Source organism: Salvelinus sp. IW2-2015, unplaced genomic scaffold (assembly GCF_002910315.2).
Source record: "Salvelinus sp. IW2-2015 unplaced genomic scaffold, ASM291031v2 Un_scaffold2182, whole genome shotgun sequence".
In the NCBI taxonomy this organism is placed as follows: Eukaryota; Metazoa; Chordata; class Actinopteri; order Salmoniformes; family Salmonidae; genus Salvelinus; species Salvelinus sp. IW2-2015.
In genome coordinates this window covers 74,137-88,623 of record NW_019943512.1, presented here as the reverse complement: position 1 = coordinate 88,623, position 14,487 = coordinate 74,137, and the positions used below count along the sequence as shown (strand labels likewise).

The 14,487-nt window shown below is 42.9% G+C and overlaps 1 protein-coding gene across 1 annotated transcript in view; it reads right to left on the bottom strand.

Moving 5' to 3' along the window:
* The window catches only part of LOC112073188 (copper-transporting ATPase 1-like), a 42,162-nt gene extending 34,038 nt beyond the window's left edge, over positions 1-8,124 (bottom strand). The window contains 3 exon segments of the mRNA XM_070440065.1: positions 2,890-2,903; positions 3,148-3,215; positions 7,984-8,124. Of these exon segments, the coding sequence (XP_070296166.1) occupies positions 2,890-2,903; positions 3,148-3,215; positions 7,984-8,124 (223 nt within the window).
* Positions 8,125-14,487: the final 6,363 nt, after the last annotated feature.

The following is a 14,487-nucleotide window of genomic DNA, read 5'->3' as shown; positions in this document are numbered from 1 at the left end:
CTTGTCTCAGGATGGTAAGTTGGTGATTGAAGATATCCCTCTAGTGGTGTGGGGCCTGTGCTTTGGCAAAGTGAGTAGGGTTAAATCCTAAATCCACAATGTCTCCCGACCCCTCCTGTCTCAGCCTCCAGTATTTATGCTGCTAGTTTATGTGTCGGGGGGCTAGGGTGAGTCTGTTATATCTGGAGTATTTCTCCTGTCTTATCTGGTGTCCTGTGTGAATTTAAATATGCTCTCTCTAATTCTCTCTTTCTCAGAGGACCTGAGCCCTAGGACCATGCCTCAGGACTACCTGGCCTGATGACTCCTTGCTGTCCCCAGTCCACCTGGCCGTGCTGCTGCTCCAGTTTCAACTGTTTTGCCTGCGGCTATGGAACCCTGACCTGTTCATCGGACATGCTACCTGTCCCAGACCTGCTGTTTTCAACTCTCTAGAGACAGCAGGAGCGGTAGAGAAACTCTTAATGATCGGCTATGAAAAGCCAACATACATTTACTCCTGAGGTGCTGACCTGTTGCACCCTCGACAACCACTGTGATTAGTATTATTATTTGACCATGCTGGTCATCTATGAACATTTGAACATCGTGGCCATGTTCTGTTATAATCTCCACCCGGCACAGCCAGAAGAGGACACGCATGGCTTGACATTAACCTGTTTATTTACTTGTCCTTCAGACAAGGAGGCGACTGAAAATGTTGTTGTGGTTTCTTGCATCAAACAACACTTTACAAAATAAAATTCATCATTATTCCCATACCATTATTACAGAGAATCAGACAAATTATGCTACCCTCTGCCTATTGGCTACTTAGCTTATTCAAGCCCGTCTCAAAACACAACACTGCCCATTTAAGACATAAAAAAAACTCCTTCACTGACTTGGTTTTCAAAGAGGTCTAGAAATGCACACATTTTGTAGGAAGCAATCACTCCTCCCATTGTTGACTACACATGATCTATAACTGGGCTAATAACTCGAAAGATATGAACACATGTACACACTCTGGCTTTGATCTCAAAACAAGTGCATCTACTGACGACCGCTCATGCTGTAAACACAGTCCAGTTCAAAGTGAATGGCACAGATCCATATATAGCAATGGTCTATTTACATATAGGCCTACCGCAGCTCTGATTGGTTATGGTGCACTGGTCTGTTTACAGTACAGGCCTGCGTCGTGCCTGTCAATGCAATTGGATTCCTACTCCGATGCATTCTGCCTACAACAAAATCTCTTGCATAGTTAGTTTTGCATACTAAGTCTTGCATAGTTTGGTTTCTTTCGGTATGTTACATTGAAAGTGGCTAATAATACGTTGATTCGATCACAATTTCCACAGTAAAGGGAAACGTTGATAGTGTTAACTAAAGGGTGCAACTGAGTGAAATTCAATCCCGTGCTTCTCTGAGCATGCTGATATTTCTTCTGTGCRGCAGTCCCGGGGGAGCGGCACGCCCGTATGCAGCTTAGAGGGAACATTGGCTACAAGGAACATACCTAGTTAGCCATCTCTTGTTATAATTCATATAATGACATAAAGGATGTTTATATAGTGAATGGAATCCTAGCCGTAATAGATGATCATGACTGACACTGACAAGACAGGTGGGTCACTGTGTGCACAATTTGGACACCTCTATGGCTCTCAGGACTAGCTACATCGACCTCAGACAAGTTACATCATAGGACTCCTCTAGGTTAGCTAGCCATGGCATGAAAGTCCTTTGATTAGCTTTGCGTAACGTAGCTTAATAGTATTTTTGGGATTGGCATTTCTAACGTTAAAGATGCGATATGCAGAAATCGCTCTGCCATTTCCTGGTTACTAAAATAAGCTGCAATATGCTGAAATCGCTCTGCCACAACCTCTCCCTCAATGTGAGCAAGACAAAGGAGCTGATCGTGGACTACAGGAAAAGGTGGGCCGAACAGGCCCTCATTAACATCGACGGGGCTGTAGTGGAGCAGGTCGAGAGTTTCAAGTTCCTTGGTGTCCACATCACCAAGACAGTTGTGAAGAGCGCATGACAAAACCTATTCCTATACTCAGGAGACTGAAAAGATTTGTCATGGGTCCCCAGATCCTCAAAACATTCAAAATCTGCACCATCGAGAGCATCCTGACCGGTTGCATCACCGCCTGGTATAGCAACTGCTCGGCATCTGATCGTAAGGCGCTACAGAGGGTAGTRCATAYGGCCCAGTACATCACTGGGRACAAGCTTCCTGCCATCCAGTACCTATATAATAGGCTTGTCAGAGGAAGGCGCATAAAATTGTCAGAGACACCAGTCACCCAAGCGTTTTCTCTGCTACCGAACGATAACAGAGCGCCAAGTCTAAGACCAAAAGACTCCTTAACAGCTTCTACCCCCAAGCCATAAGACTGCTGAACAATTAATCAAATGGCCACCGGACTATTTACATTGACACCCCTCCCCCCTCCTCAATTTGTTTTGTACACTGCTGCTACTCGCTGTTTATTATCTATGCATAGTCACTTCACCCCTACCTACAGGTGGGTAATTCTGCAACTACAAGAACTTCTATGTCCTCAGGCTCAATTTTGGGGATTTTAGAAAAAAATATGCATAATTTCCATCACAGTCATTTCCATCGCAAACTTAACTGTGCTGGAAATGACAGAACGTGGTAGAAATGACAGAACGTGGTAGAAATGACAAAAATCCATTATGTTATTACTTTTTACTTTTTATTTTAGGCTTATTTAATCATGTTTTAAATTACTTTAATCCAGAAAATGCTCCAAGGTGTGCACAATTGGAAAACTTAAGTAGTATTTATTTGTTTTTAGAAGATGCCACATAAAACAGCACAGAGGTCACAGACATATAGAAACAAAATAAAAAATGATCCTATACGATACCAGGAACATCTGCAAAAAGACAGGGAGAGATACTGGAAGAAAAAAGAAAATGGAGAAGTGATATCTATCTCTGAGCTTACAAAGCGAGAACAAAGAAGCAAGAGATGGCAATGGAAATGTAACCAACGGAATAGAAGACAGACTTTAAAGAGAACAGTTRCAATGGAGACCTACCTATCAGGCAACACATCACCTCAGTCACCAGATGACTTGCAGYCAGAACATGAGGCCTTCATACCTGCCCCTAACTTACCTGCCCTGATGAACGCCCTGAAACCCCTTCCTCATCATCTGCAGCAGGAAGGAGAAGTCTAATACTCGCTGGAAGGAAAACGGTTGGAACAGGTCGCTCAAAAACATAGAGATCTTTGCATGACAAATGCCAAACCTGGTAAAGCTTAACGGAAAACTGAGAAAWACAAAAAAAGGAATGATCAACTGATGAAGAAAATAGACAGACAAGATTCCCCAAAGACAAAACAGAAAATGAAAGGAACTCTGAAGAACTTGAAAAGGATTTTATTGTTTCAAAATACCGTTTCACTTTGCTCACTGAGCTCTTCTATGCGGATGACCCCTCTGCAATCTGGGYKTMTCTCTCAAAAACACTGGCCTACTTCYTTGAGCTCTGCCCACTTTTGGAATCTTACTTTTTCTTAAATTAATTACATGTTCCACAATGGTTGTTGTTCAAAATGTTGGCAATAAAATATTATTTTCATAGATTTTTTATTTTATTTTTTATCATAGATATCATTTCCACCACACCCATATTTTTAGGTAAATTATTATATTATGTATAATTTACATTGATTGATTTGTTTTAGATAGGGAAATAATATGGTTGTTATCATAATCTGACAAAAAGGTTGGGTGGAAATATCTTATTTTTTTAATGATAAATAAAATATTTTCAGCTGTCACAAAGGCAAGGTTATACAGTCAGGCGTTGTGTTGGTTTTTTCATTTTAGGAAAACCTTAAAAAGCACTTCAAATAATATTCAATGCAAGTTAATGTACAAATGTATAAAAAMKGTGTTATAAAATAATTGTRTGATATTTCATTTTCAACTAAAATGGATGTTTAATGATGTGATGGAAATGACATTCGCCTATGGCTGTTTGAGAAAAATGACGAAAATATATCAATTCCTGAATAGTACGATCGCAGCCATTATCAGATATTATTTATAGACAAATCAAACACGATTATAATACTGGTAAAATGGTGTTTCAATACATTTTAATTTCTGAAAGCTTGCCGGGCCAAAGTGCCCGAAGTTGCAGAATCACCCAGGTACAAATGACCTAAACCTGTAAGGTCCGGTAAATAGCCTCGTTATTGTTATTGTGTTACTTTTTACTTTAGTTTATTTGGTAAATATTTTCTTAACTCTTCTTGAACTGCGCTGTTGGTTATGGGCTTGTAAGTAAGCATTTCACCGTAAGGTCTACACTTGTTGTATTCGGCGCATGTGACAAATAAAGTATGATTTKATTTGATTTTTGATTTGATTTCCTGGTTACTAAAATAAYAGTTTCTGTGACAAAACAAGCACTGTGAAATATATTTTCAATAACCAAAATTGTTGTATTTTCAGCTGTTGTACAAAACCGAAAGCAAAAGACGCAAAACCTAACTTTAAAGACGGGCAGTAAAGAAATAGCGCACATAGAACAGATCTACAACCTCTTAGAATTGCTTTAAATTAAAATTACATTTCTATAAGTTACATTTCTACTCACATTGGCTTAATAGAAAACTATGACACCACAGCAAATGCTCAGTAATTTATTTTCGTATGAGGTGCAATATGTATTTTAATCATAGCTATATTATATTAGCATAGATAGCCCAATAATGGACTAAAGGAGCCTACGTTACTCGGGGCGGCAGGGTAGCCTAGTGGTTAGAGCGTTGGACTAGTAACCGAAAGGTGGTTAAATAAAAAATACTCGGACCATAGCTAACAACATTAGTTCTTGAAATATATATTTCACATTGCTTGTTTTGTTACACGTTCATTTTAAAGATGCATTGGCTCTGGAAGCCAAAACAGCCAATACTCCATTTAAACGTGAATGGATTCTCAATTGCGGTACTGCTCTAGAAATATAGCTAAATCCCTCTACTTTAAAATCACATCAAAAATAATTTCACAAATGCAAAATACACCGTGTACACTGTTTTAACACAGTTGCAGCCGATTTGATTTTTCCTCGGGGATAAACTCCCCCATAAAGAAGACGGCTTCATCCAATGACTCCTATGTGTAATGTAATTGCACTAAATGTCATGATCAAGGGCTAGCTAGCTTTTAATTCTTTGGATCTGCTTTCCAATCAAGCACCAACAMACTGCTGTTAGCTACTAAACCTAGATAGCTATAAGTAGCTAAAACAAACGTTATTTTCAAGACAAAACATTTTCAGATATTTACCTGTTTAACTAGAAGACAACCATGTAGCTAACTTGTTGACGTTGCAAAACCGATATTCGGAGTTGTTAAGGGTGGAGAAAGTTGGCTTTCCTGGCTTGTTTCCTTSCTAGCAAGTTAGTGGTCTCCTTATAGCCGCAACAAGTGCTGTACTACAGCTTGTATCTAAATACAAGAACATTGACATGCCTTGTTTAGGGTGTCGATGTATGGTTTTTCATGGTGACGTCACACGGTTCAAATTGCGGGGGACCTGCGCTAGAGAGAGGAGGATGAGCTGCCGGCTGCATGTGATGAACTTGAGGGGTACATCTCAGTGGTGGAACATGTACCTAATCGTCATACTTGAGTAAAAATAAAGAAACCTTAATATAATTAATAAGTAAAAGTGAAAGTCACCCAGTAAAATCATACTTGAGTAAAAGTCTAAAAGTATTTGGTTTTAAATATACTTAAGTATCAAAAGTAAATGTAATGCTAAAATATACTTGAGTCTCAAAAGTAAAAGTATAAATCATTTCAAATTCCTTATATTAAGCTAATTGTTTTCTAAATGTAGCCAGGGGCACACTCCAACACTCAGACGTCATTTACAAACAAAGCATTTGTGTTTAGTGTGTTCGCCAGATCAGAGGCAGGAGGGATGACTAGGGATTTTCTTTTTAATTGTGTGAATTAGACCATTTTCCTGTATGGAGTAAAAAGTACATTATTTTCTTTAGGAATGTAGTGGAGTAAAAGTCAAAGTTGTCTAAATTATAACAATAAGTAAAGTAAAGTACAGATACCCACAACAGCTACTTAAGTAGTACTTTTAAGTATTTTTTACTTAAATATTTACACCACTGGTGCCTCTATTCTAAACTGGTTTCATCCATTGGTTTCCTATCCTTGTCTCCTTCGCTCATTTGCACTGATCTGGGAATACCTTTAGCATAGGTAATATTTTGTAGCCTACGTCGTTCACAGCTGTACAAAAGTAAATTACATTGTGGCGATTAGGCTTAGACATGTTTTTTTCCTATTCCATTCTATTCTTTTCCAAGTTAGGCATGACTTACATGCACTGAATGGAGCTGTATGCATGCTACACAGTACTGCTTAAGTACAGACTTTCTAATCAACATTACCTTGGTTTGGTATAGAACAAACACCGCACAAAAAATGGGTCAGAAGTCAGAACCAAATAGGTAAATCCTTGACTCATCAACATGACACATGGATAAATGCACAGTAGGAAGGGCGTGCCAACTAGCTAACCAGCCACAAAAAATAATAACCATGGCTTACTCGGTAATTCCAGTACCAAGACCTATGGACATGAAGGGGCGATACATAACACAACTGGACATTTCTGTCAATGGGAAAACTATGAGATAGCTACCGGTCTGGACAAAAAGGAAGCAAAAGTGTCCGATAGCAACTCTGCTAACCGTGATGGGAAAGGAATGTCATCTCTTACAGCGGCATCTTCATATCAAATCAAATCAAATGTTATCGGTCACATACACATGGTTAGCAGATGTTAATACGAGTGTAGTGAAATGCTTGCGCTTCGAGGTCCGACAGTGCAGTAATATCTAACAAGTAATCTAACAATTCCACAACAACTACCTAATACACACAAATCTAAAGGGATGAAATAAGAATATGTACATATAAATATGTGGATAAGCGATGACTAGCGGCATAGGCAAGATGCAATAAATGGTATAAAATACAGTATATATATGTAAACATTATTAAAGTAGCATTATTAAAGTGACTGGTGTTCCATTTATTAAGTGGCCAATAATTTCGAGTCTGTATGTAGGCAGAAGCCTCTCTGTGTTAGGGATGGCTGTTCAACAGTCTGATGGCCTTGAGATAGAAGCTGTTTTTCAGTCTCTCGGTCCCAGCTTTGATGCACTTGTACTGACCTCGCCTTCTGGATGGTAGCGGGGTGAACAGGCAGTGGCTCGGGTGGTTGTTGTCCTTGATGATCTTTTTGGTCTTCCTGTGACATGTCCTGGAGGGCAGGTAATTTGCCCCCGGTAATGCATTGTGCATAATGCACCACCCTCTGGAGAGCCTTGCGGTTGTGGGTGGTGCAGTTGCAGTTGCCCTACCAGGCGGTGATACAGCCCCGACAGGATGCTCTCAATTGTGCATTTGTAAAAGTTTGTGAGGGTTTTAGATGCCAAGCCATATTCCTTCAGCCTCCTGAGGTTGAAAAGGTGCTGTTGCGACTTCTTCACCACACTGTCTGTGTGGGTGGACCATTTCAGTTTGTCTGTGATGTGTAAGCAGAGGAACTTAAAACTTTCCACCTTCTCCACTGCTGTCCCATCGATGTGGATAGGGGAGGGGGGTGCTCCCTCTGCTTTTTCCTGAAGTCCATGATCATCTCCTTTGTTTTGTTGACATTGAGTGAGAGGTTGTTTTCCCAACAACACACTCCGAGTGCTCTCACCTCCTCCCTGTAGGCTGTCTCGTCATTGTTGGTAATCAAGCCCACTACTGTTGTGTCGTCTGCAAAGTTGATGATTGAGTTGGAGGCGTGCATGGCCACGCAGTCATGGGTGAACAGGAAGTACAGGAGGGGGCTGAGAATGCACCCTTGTGGGGCCCCAGTGTTGAGGATCAGCGAAGTGGAGATGTTGTTTCCTACCTTCACCACATGGGGGCGGCCTGTCAGAAAGTCCAGGACCCAGTTGCACAAGGCGAGGTTTCGACCCAAGGCCTCCAGCTTAATGATGAGCTCGGAGGGTACTATGGTGTTGAATGCTGAGCTGTAGTCAATGAACAGCATTCTTACACAGGTATTACTCTTGTCCAGATGGGATAGGACAGTGTGCAGTGTGATGGCGATTGCATCGTCTGTGGACTTATTGGGGCGGTATGCATATTGAAGTGGGTCTAAGGTGGCAGGTAAGGTGGAGGTGATATTATCCTTGACTAGTCTCTCAAAGCACTTCATGATGACAGAAGTGAGTGCTACTGGGCGATAGTCATTTAGTTCAGTTATCTTTGCCTTCTTGGGTACAGGAACAATGGTGGCCATCTTGAAACACATGGGGACAGCAGACTGGGATAGGGAGCGATTGAATATGTCTGACAATATACACCAGCCAGCTGGTCTGCGCATGCTCTGAGGACAAGGCTATGGATGCCGTCTGGGCCGGCAGCCTTGCGAGGGTTAATGCGTTTAAATGTCTTATTTACGTCGGCCACAGAGTAGGAGAGGGGGGGCCCAGCAGTACATGGTAGCGGGCCGCGTCGGTGGCACTGTATTATCCTCAAAGCGGGCAAAGAAGGTGTTTAGTTTGTCTGGAAGCAAGACGTCAGTGTTCGTGACGTGGCTGGTTTTCTTTTTGTAGTCCGTAATTTCTGCCTCGTGTCTGAGCCGTTGAATTGCGACTCCACTTTGTCCCTTTATCGACATTTTGCTTGTTGGATTGCCTTGCGGAGAGAATAAATACACTGTTATTTTTCGGCCATATTCCCAGTCATCTTTCCATGGTTGAATGTGATTGTTTACGCTTTTAGTTTTGCTCGAATGCCGCCATCTATCCACAGTTTCTGGTTAGGGTAGGTTGTAATAGTCACAGTGGGTACAACATCTCCAATGGACTTATAAACTCAGTCACCGAATCAGCATATAAATCAATATTATTCTTTGAGGCTGCACGGAACATTTCCCAGTTCGCTTGATCAAAAAAATCTTGAAGCGTGGATTCCGATTGGTCAGACCAGCGTTGAATAGTTCTTGTCATGGGTACATCCTGTTTGAGTTTCTGCCTATAGGACGGTAGGAGCAAAATGGAGTCGTCATCGGATTTGCCGAAGGGAGGGCGGGGGATGGATCACTTGTATGCATCACGGAAGTTAGAGTAGCAGTGATCCAGTGTATTGCCTGCACGAGTGCTACAATCAATATGCTGATAGAATTTGGGTATCCTTGTTCTCAAATTTGCTTTGTTAAAATCTCCATCTACAATAAATGCAGCCTCAGGATGTATGGTTTCTAGTTTGCATAGAGTCCAGTGAAGTTCCTTGAGTGCCGATGTGGAATCGGGTTGAGGTGGGATATACACGGCTGTTACAATCACTGACGAGAATTCTCTTGGGAGATAATATGGTCGGCATTTGACTTGAGTTCAAATCAAATCAAAGTATATTTGTCACGTGCGCCGAATATCAAAGGTGTAGACCTTACTGTGAAATGTTTACTTACAGGCTCTAACCAATAGTGCAAAAAAGGTGTTAGGTGAACAATAGGTAAGTAAAGAAATAAAACAACAGTAAAAAGACAGGCTATATACAGTAGCGAGGCTATAAAAGTAGCGAGGCTACATACAGACACCGGTTAGTCAGGCTGAGTAAGGTAGTATGTACATGTAAATATGGTTAAAAAGTGACTATGCATATATGATGAACAGAGAGTAGCGTAAAAGAGGGGTTGGCGGTTGGTGGGGGGCGGGACACAATGCAGATAGCCCGGTTAGCCAATGTGTGGGAGCACTGGTTGGCCCAATTAAGGTAGTATGTACATGAATGTATAGTTAAAGTGACTATGCATATATGACAAATAGAGAGTAGCAGCAGGGGGGGTTGGGGGGGGGCACACAATGCAAATAGTCCGGGTAGCCATTTGATTACCTATTCAGGAGTCTTAGGAGTCCACTGCTTGGGGGTAAAAACTGTTGAGAAGCCTTTTTGTCCTCGACTTGGCACTCCGGTAGCGCTTGCCATGCGGTAGTAGAGAGAACAGTCTATGACTGGGGTGTCTGCGGTCTTTGACAATGTTTAGGGCCTCCCTCTGACACCGCCTGGTGTAGAGGTCCTGGATGGCATGCAGCTTAGCCCCAGTGATGTACTGGGCCGTACGCACTACCCTCTGTAGTGCCTTGCGGTCAGAGGCCGAGCAATTGCCATACCAGGCAGTGATGCAACCAGTCAGGATGCTCTCGATGTTGCAGCTGTAGAACCTTTTGAGGATCTCAGGACCCATGCCAAATCTTTTTAGTTTCCTGAGGGGGAATAGGCTTTGTCGTGCCCTCTTCACGACTGTCTTGGTGTGTATGGACCATTCTAGTTTGTTGGTGATGTGTACACCGAGGAACTTGAAGCTCTCAACCTGCTCCACTACAGCCCCGTCGATGAGAATGGGGGTGTGCTCGGTCCTCCTTTTCCTGTAGTACACAATCATCTCCTTAGTCTTGGTTACATTGAGGGATAGGTTGTTATTCTGGCACCACACGGCCAGGTCTCTGACCTCCTCCCTATAGGCTGTCTCGTTGTTGTCTGTGATCAGGCCTACCACTGTTGTGTCGTCTGCAAATTTAATGATGGTGTTGGAGTCATGCCTGGCCATGCAGTCGTGGGTGAACATGGAGTACAGGAGGGGACTGAGCACGCACCCCTGTGGAGCTCCAGTGTTGAGGATCAGCGTGGCAGATGTGTTGCTACCTACCCTCACCACCTGGGGGCGGCCCGTCAGGAAGTCCAAGATCTAGTTGCAGAGGGAGGTGTTTAGTCCCAGGATCATTAGCTTAGTGATGAGCTTTGAGGGTACTATGGTGTTGAACGCTGAGCTGTAGTCAATGAATAGCATTCTCACATGTGTTCATTTTGTTCAGGTGGGAAAGGGCAGTGTGGAGTGCAATAGAGATAGCATCATCTGTGGATCTGTTTGGGCGGTATGCAAATTGGAGTGGGTCTAGGGTTTCTGGGATAATGATGTTGATGTGAGCCATTACCAACCTTTCAAAGCACTTCATGGCTACGGACGTGAGTGCTACGGGTCTGTAGTCATTTAGACAGGTTGCCTTTGTGTTCTTGGGCACAGGGACTATGGTGGTCTGCTTGAAACATGTTGGTATTACAGACTCAATCAGGGACATGTTGAAAGTGTCAGTGAAGACACCTGCCAGTTGGTCAGCATGTGCCCGGAGCACACGTTCTGGTAATCCGTCTGGCCCTGCAGCCTTATAAATGTTGACCTGTTTAAAGGTCTTACTCACGTCGGCTACGAAGAGCGTGATCACACAGTCGTCCGGAACAGCTGATATTCTCATGCATGCCTCAGTGTTGCTTGCCTCGAAGCGAGCATAGAAGTGATTAAGCTCGTCTGGTAGGCTCTAGTCACTGGGCAGCTCGCAGCTGTGCTTCCCTTTGTAGTCTGTAATAGTTTGCAAGCCCTGCCACATAAGACGAGCGTCGGAGCCAGTGTAGTATGATTTAATCTTAGCACTGTATTGACGCTTTGCCTATTTGATGGTTCGTCGCAGGGCATAGCAGGATTTCTTGTAAGCTTCCGGGTTAGAGTCCCGCACCTTGAAAGTGGAAGCTCTACCCTTTAGCTCAGTGCGAATGTTGCCTGTTATGCACTTATTGATAAAGCCAGTGACTGATGTGGTGTACTCCTCAATGACATTGGAAGAATCCCAGAACATGTTCCAGTCTGTGATAGCGCAACAGTCCTGTAGTTTAGCATCTGCTTCATCTGACCACTTTTTTATATACCGAGTCACTGGTGCTTCCTGATTTAATTTTACCTTGTAAGCAGGAATCAGGAGGATAGAGTTGTGGTCGGATTTACCAAATGGAGGGCGAGGGAGAGCTGTGTACGCGTCTCTGTGTGTGGACTACAGGTGATATAGAATTTATTTCCCTCTGGTTGCACATTTAACATGTTGATAGAAATTTGGTAGAACTGATTTAAGTTTCCCTACATTAAAGTCTTCGGCCACTAGGAGCGCCGCCTCTGGGTGAGTGGTTTCCTGTTTGCTTTTTTTCTTATACAGCTGACTGAGTCTTAGTGCCAGCATCTGTCTGTGGTGGTAAATAAACAGCCACGAAAAGTATAGCTGGAAACTCTCTAAGCAAGTAGTGTGGCCTGCAATTTATCACAATATACTCTACTTCAGGTGAGAAAAATCTAGAGACTTCCTTAGATTTCGTGCACCAGCTGTTGTTTACAAATATGCACAGACCGCCCCCCCCTCGTCTTACCAGAGTGTGCTGTTCTATCCTGCCGGTGCAGCGTATATCCCGCTAGCTGAATATCCATTCAGTCATTCAGTCACGATTCCGTGAAACATAGGATATTACAGTTTTGATGTCCCGTTGGTAGGATATTCGTGATCGTACCTCGTCTAATTTATTGTCCAACGATTGCACGTTGAGGGGTAGTATTGACGGTAACGGCAGCTTTCCCAGTCGCCTTCTCCGGGTTCTGACCAGGCATCCAGATCTTTGTCCTCTGTACCTGCGTCACTTCCTCTTGCAAATAACGGGGATGTCGGTTGTGTGGGGTGTTTGGAGAATGTCTTGTGCATCGTCTGTTGTAGAAAAAAATCGCTGTCTAATCCGAGGTGAGTGATCGCTATCCTGATATACAGAAGCTATTTTTTCCGCGTAAGATACGGTTATATACAAAATAAGTTACAAATAACGCAAAAAACCCCCACATAATAGCACAGTTGGTTGGGCGCCCGTATAAAACTGCTGCCATTTCTCCCTACGCTATTTTACTGCGCCATTTTATATTTTTACGATTACACCATGAGTCGTTAATCATGAGGCATACACCTCCGCCCTTCTTCTTCCCAGAGAGATGTTTATTTCTGTCGGTGCGATGCATGATGAAACGCGGGGGCTCTACCGACTCCGACAACATGTCCCGAGAGAGCCATGTTTCCGTGAAACAGAAAATGTTACAATCTCTGATGTCTCTCTGGAAGGCAACCCTTGCCCTAATTTAGTCTACCTTGTTGTCTAGAGACTGGACATTGGCGAGTAATATACTCGGAAGCGGTGGGTGGTGTGTACACCTTTGATGTCTGACCAGGAGGCCGCTCCGTTTAACTCTTTTGCAGCGATGTTGTTTTGGGTCGGCCTCTGGGATTAGATCCAATGTCCTGGGTGGTGGTGCGAACAAAGGATCCTCTTCGGGAAAGTCGTATTCCTGGTCGTAATGTTGGTAAGTTGACATCGCTCTGATATCCAGTAGATCTTCCCAGCTGTATGTAACAACACTTAAGCTTTTCTGGTCTAACAATGTAAGAAATAATACATTATAAAAAACATTATAGTTTCCTAAGGAATAGAAGCGAGGCGACCATCTCTGTCGGCTCCATCTTGCCTGAAGCAGAGAGAACTGACTCAGGCGCTACAGAAACAGTTTGAGCCATCCAGGAACGTGATCTATGACAGGTACGTGTTTAATATTTGTCAACAAAGTCAATGTGAAACAACAGAGCAGTACATTGCAAATCTGAGGAAGCTAGCAGACATGTGAATTTGGCGCATTACGAGAGGAACTAGTCCGTGACAGGCTTGTCATAGGCCCAAAAAATATAGCTGAGAGAGCGCACATTCTCAGAGAACCTCACCTCACACTGAACAAAGCTATTGATGTGTCGTTCAAGTGAACAAGCACAAAGGCAAATCAGAAAAATTGATGGAGGTGGACCCGAAACTGTTCATTATACCTCCCGTGAGCGATGTTCAGAATCAAAACACAAAACATATTTTAGTAAACAGACAGAGTTTACAGGGGATAATAACAAACATAGAATGCCAAACGACTGACCCTGTCATTACTGTGGTTCAGTACTTGCCAAAGCCAAATGCCCAGCATACGGTGTCACCTGTAAAGCATGTGGCAAACCAAACCACTTTGCCAGAGTTTGTAAACCAGCACAACACAAACCTCAACTCAATCTAGTAGAGGAAGATAATGAGTCAAATGACCAAACAACAGAGGCAATGTGATACATCTCACAGGTTAAATATGTAGAAAGCAAGGGAAAAAAATGTTTCATTAACCTTAAGCTAGCTCCACTCAGTGATGAGCCATTGACATACGACCCCAGCCATACAATTACATGTCAACTAGACACAGGATCAACAGTGAATGTCATAAGCTATGGGGACCTACAGCAAGTCATGCAAGACGTCAATCCAGTTCTCCTACCCAGCGAAGCTCCACTCAAGCTATGTGACGACACACTGATAAAGACAACAGGAGAATGCAATCTCAAAACAGATCGTGATGGAAAAATGTTTCTTATCAAATTTCAGGTCATGGAGACATTCCAGCTTCCTCTGCTGTCAGCTGACACATATGAAAGACCCAGACTACTACATGTGAACCCCAGCCATGTGT